Source organism: Eimeria mitis, genomic scaffold (assembly GCF_000499745.2).
Source record: "Eimeria mitis Houghton genomic scaffold, Emh_scaff781, whole genome shotgun sequence".
Lineage (NCBI taxonomy): Eukaryota > Apicomplexa > Conoidasida > Eucoccidiorida > Eimeriidae > Eimeria > Eimeria mitis.
This window is the reverse complement of record NW_013575737.1, coordinates 10229-15049: the sequence shown is the minus strand read 5'-3', so window position 1 is coordinate 15049 and position 4821 is coordinate 10229. Positions and strand designations below refer to the sequence as shown.

Genomic DNA, 4821 nt, shown 5'->3' with positions numbered 1-4821 from the left:
GTCTGGGCTTGTCCAGCGTAAAGGAGGGCGGAGGGCGGTGCCGCCCGGAGGGTGGCAATCCCTGCGAGCAGAAAAGAGGTGGTGTTTGAGAAGTTCCGAATTTTAGTAGTCGCAGAAACTGTCCCAGGTGTGCATATCAGTTGCTATGCAGCTGCAAAATAGGCTTTTTAACTGTAGACGACCTTATTTTGAACTTCCAGCACACCATGGGACGCCTGCATGGGCTCGAGAGACGCAAGCTGTAGATCAGGACAGTTCAGTAGATGCAGTGCGCGTCGAAGGCTCGCTTCTCCTCTGTATATCTTCGCCCGTTCCAAAAGGATGGAGTTAGGGTCGAGTTTGTTGCTCGACGTGCCCTTCACACAGCCTGAACGTAGCGAAGAGCCTGCGCCATTCTCGCTGGGAAGGATGTCAAGAACAGAAGAGGCAAATGTCACCGCGTCTCAGCCATATATAGAGCATGCGAGCGTTATACCCTCAAAAACGCACTTGAATCGCGCCAAGCCCTCCTCGACTTTATTGTGGCCCGCGATCGCAGTCTTCGTGGGAGTTACGTTGCTATTATTTTCACTCTGTGGCAGTGCCCGGAGCATCCATAGCGGTACGGCCGTGCGGAGACTTGCAACCCGTGGTAGCGGAGAAGAATCGAGTNCTGGCAGAAACCCCTTCTTTGGCGAGGAGGAGTGGATTCCACTCGATGCGGATGAGCTCGCGGTGCTGTGTCTTGAATTGGGGGGATGGGCACCTACGACAGCCCCTCAGAGCGTTTCAAGCCCTTCAATTCGGATGCCACCAGTAGTTTCAACGTCAAGGGGGCATGCGGGAACGTATATGTTGCAAGGTTTACAGACTCCCAGTGATCTGTCTGGGGCGTCGACAAGCGAGCAAGGGCACCGAGCGGCCGGGCAGTATAGAGGCCAGCGTATTTCGCATGGGGGTTCTGATGGGTGGGGGCCGAGTCCTAGCAAGGTACGAAGACGTTCATGTGATAGCTCTGAACAGACAGGTGCCGTGACAGGTGCTGTCACTGGGAGCAGCGCTGAGCAGAGACTTGCACAGGCAGTTCAGCAAACTACTGGCACGCCCTCTGCGGATGGCAAGCTGCTAGAGTCTGGAGCGGTGCCCACCCCATTTGCTCACGAGAAAAATCTAACGGCTTCGACCGGGGATATCCAAGGTGTACGGCAAACGCAGTTCTCTGTACGGTCAGGATTGCAGCAGTCGCGAACTATCCCTCCGGAGACCTCCACTGCTCCGCCTACAGGAAGCGCCACCCGTACTGTAGCCGCCTTGGCAGACTCCGAAGAGGCATCAGCGTCGGAGAGCGTGTGGGTGCCTGGGGGTCAAAGCGGTTCATTTGCCACTGCGGGGCCGGCCCCAAATGGCTCTGGCGAAGCCTCAGCAGGATTAGCAGCTCTTCGGTCGTTCCTAGGGCAAAGCGATCCAAGATCCCCGAGTACCAAGAAGCATCCTTTTGTTCGAGTGCCCACTTTATCGCCTCATGTGAGAGTCTCGGAAATAGAGGAGAGGCATCCGCAACCTTGGTCTCCCGACGAGCCCATTTACCACATCCTCAGGGATGTTAGAAACTTATTTCTAAAGCCGGCGCTCAGCCTTAGAGAGGCGAATCAGTTGGTGAGCGGTGCTATTAGGTTAGCTAGGCGCGCCCTCTCATCTATGACTTCACCTGTCGATTTTAGGGCCTCTGTGGCTGCAGAAGCTTTAGGACGTCGGTTCCTAGTTTTCAACGCATTTCATACAGTCCTGAAGCTTACGGGAGGCAGCAAACCGTATTTGAGTGGATTGTGGCGGGATCTTGTTGCAAAAGTTCCAACGCTGTACACGCGTGCTCCCCGCGGTATGTTCAACGACAAGCATAGGTTTCATCATGAGCTTTCGTACCAGCTAAGCGCAGCACTGGAATTATATAAGAGTGGGTCCTCCCCTTCAGAGGAAGAAATGCTTGATATCAAGCGCAAGCTATTTTGCATGGAATTCTCTCCTCATTGCTTCCGTCGAGGGTGTTGGGATCTATGGAGACATGACGACGCGAACTTTACAGGTACTTCGTGATTTTGTGGAGAGTGGATTTTCTTGTTCGACCGCTGAGGACTCGCAAATCAATTTGGTTGGCCACANGATGGGGACTGTGTTTGTGTACCGAGTTCCGCAACACCCCCGAAAGTCCAACAACACGATTGAGTGGGTCTTCCGAGGTGCAAAAAAACGTATCGCCCCACGTCTATACAGACGCTTGACCAGTTTGGCCGAGTCGAGTCTATTAGGTCTGTATGAACTGCATCGATATGCTGTGCAAACCTTAACCATTTGAGGTTGTCTCGGAATCTCGGAAGCGTACAGATAGATCCTGGATTTGGCAGACACACCCAGATGCTCAGCGAGCAAATAGGGTAAGGTAATATATCCGGGAAGTGACTGTAACTGCACAGCTCGTGCTGATGTCCGTCCGCGCTCCCTATGTGTTAACCGTTGAATGTTTTCGTTGTACGAATGCGTGGGGACGGGGTCCTGCACAGCTGCTGCTGCGCTTGCGTGGCCTGTTTTCTGTTCGACGGCGTGCTTTCTGGGGTGAGCACGGTGGAAGTTGCTTGCAACGTTGAGAGATGCGCATGCTGCGCTTTCGGCTGAGCAGAGTGGGCGTTGAGATGGGGTGGCGTGGGCGCGTTTGAGTTTCGAATTCTGGGGGACCTTGGAAGTGGCGAGGGTGAGGAGTTGGGTTTGCTCCGCTGAGGGGGGTGCGTCTGCACGATATTTGTAGTAGATGCGCTGGAACGACTCTATGGTGTCCTTCTTGTAGATTCTGCAGCGGCATGTGCAGTAACCATTCAGTATCCGTTGCCAAGATATATACGAGTTTCAAGTTAGAAGGGGGTCCACCTCTCTTGTTATTGGCGCTGCCCAGGGGAACAGCACCTCACGGAGCAAACCCAGAAGAAACAGAAGCAGACTGCTCCCTAGCATCTGCTTATTCCTCTCAACGCACTAGCATCCGAGCGTCTTCGAGGGCGTTGGCGGCCGCTTTCGCTGGTTACCGGCAATTTTTTGCATGTACCATGCACACCGATCCGTGTTCGGGCGCTTCGCAAGTACGAAGAAACAGACTGAACAACAGCGAGCACCGAAAGATATGGGGCCAAGGAGTGACAGTTGAGCACCTGTAGGTCAGCTTTTGCTTGGGGATTAAGAAAGTCTTTTTGCAGGGTGGCCCGTCGGATGTTATATTTGCCGTTTATTCTGGCATTATAAAACACTGAAGAAATGGGGCATGTGGCTCTTCGGCAGACGCAGGGTGTAGTAGGCAGACCTAAGGCGCCTCCACAACACAGCCACTATTTTAACTACAGCAAGCAGGACCTTTTGGGGAGCAGATAGGCTAAAGGGATCCTCCAAGTCGGTAGGGACGCAGGTATCACAAACAGAAAAACGCCGGTAATTATAAGTAGTCAAATGTGTTTTGCTCGTGACCGTCCCCTTTCCTGGTTGGTTTGTACCAAGAAGGGGAGGGCAATTTGTCCTCAATTCGTTCTTTTCCTTCATCTACGCTTTTCATGCACTGACATTTTGCTGAAGCCGTGCATATCGGTAGGACGGAGTTGGCTGCGAAGAGCTAGGCGCCCGCCATCGTTGGGTCAGCCAACGGTGTATTGGTGTAAAGAAAATCAAAGGAACAACCAATTGGAAAATATCTCTTCAGTACTGCGGGTGAAGATAACCGAGTGACTCGCGTGGCTCACGGCGCTCGAGGTGATGGATCTTGACTTTGAGGCGCAAAGGCATATCGCAGAAGAATGTCTTGGCTAACATTGGCTCATTGGAAGCATTAGTTCAGTTCGGAAATCCACGGAGCTTGCGGATCTTTCTAATGAATAATTGGAACGCTATTCTAGCTTTCACTGAACAAGACCAGGGCTAGAAAATGATATACCTGCTGAGCCAGNAAAAGGGACGTGTGAAGGTGTTTAGGGGCTCGCACCTCGGTGGGCATTGCAGAAGAGGAAGGGCGCACTGGGAATGGAGGGGGTTGGATCGTAGGGTAGCATCAGGATATCGGCACCTTCTTACTGGTATCGTGAGCCTGCTGAGATGGGCAGCAAGTGTTTCCGTCCCAACGTAAACTTGCCTCTGTTGTGTCAGGCTATTGCGTGCGAATTGAAGGCTTCGAACCTGTTAGGCCGGGCAATTCAACGGAAACATGGTCATTTGAGCGTCTTAATTTAGCTATCGAAACGCAAAAAGGAGTCTCTAGTGCATGGCACAAGGCGTAGTGAGTGTCTGATGGTGCGCTTTCGCGATGAGGCAGACGAGTAGCCTCGCCGTTAAGGTTAGGAGGAAGGGGGCTCGAACACCCTCTGGTACCGGTGGTACACTTCCAGGCTAACTGGAGGAGTGTTTGCCCAGGACTGAGGAATTTCTATCATAGGAGTTAATAAGATAAACAAGCCCTGGGGGAAACTAAGTAACACTAGTATTTGATGATGTCGATGTCACAGCCATTCGTAGGCCAAGAGCGGAAGCGACACACGGTAATAGGCCCAGAAGAGGAAGTGTTCGGAAGAAGCATCCAGTCAGTGCAACGAGCGTCTTAGGAAGAATAGAACGTCAGTGCAACGAACGTCTTAGGAAGAATAGAACGTCAGTTATATAGAATAGAACGTCAGTTATATTACTCCGAAGTTTATGAAGGATTATATTTTGATTTGGCATTGCGCTGCCCAAAACTGGATGGGGTGGAAAGGCTCAGGTTCAGTTGTAACCGCAGGGTCTTGCAGTATGAGGATCCGCTCTGACGGGCTGTCTCCT

The 4821-nt window shown here is 52.2% G+C and overlaps 1 protein-coding gene across 1 annotated transcript; it reads left to right on the top strand.

Moving 5' to 3' along the window:
• Positions 1-321: 321 nt before the first annotated feature.
• Positions 322-2979, top strand: EMH_0022190 (uncharacterized protein; the record flags this gene model as incomplete). The annotated part of the gene is given in 4 exon segments (XM_013501895.1): positions 322-651; positions 655-2062; positions 2654-2725; positions 2924-2979. Coding segments are annotated over 4 exon segments (1866 nt in total).
• Positions 2980-4821: the final 1842 nt, after the last annotated feature.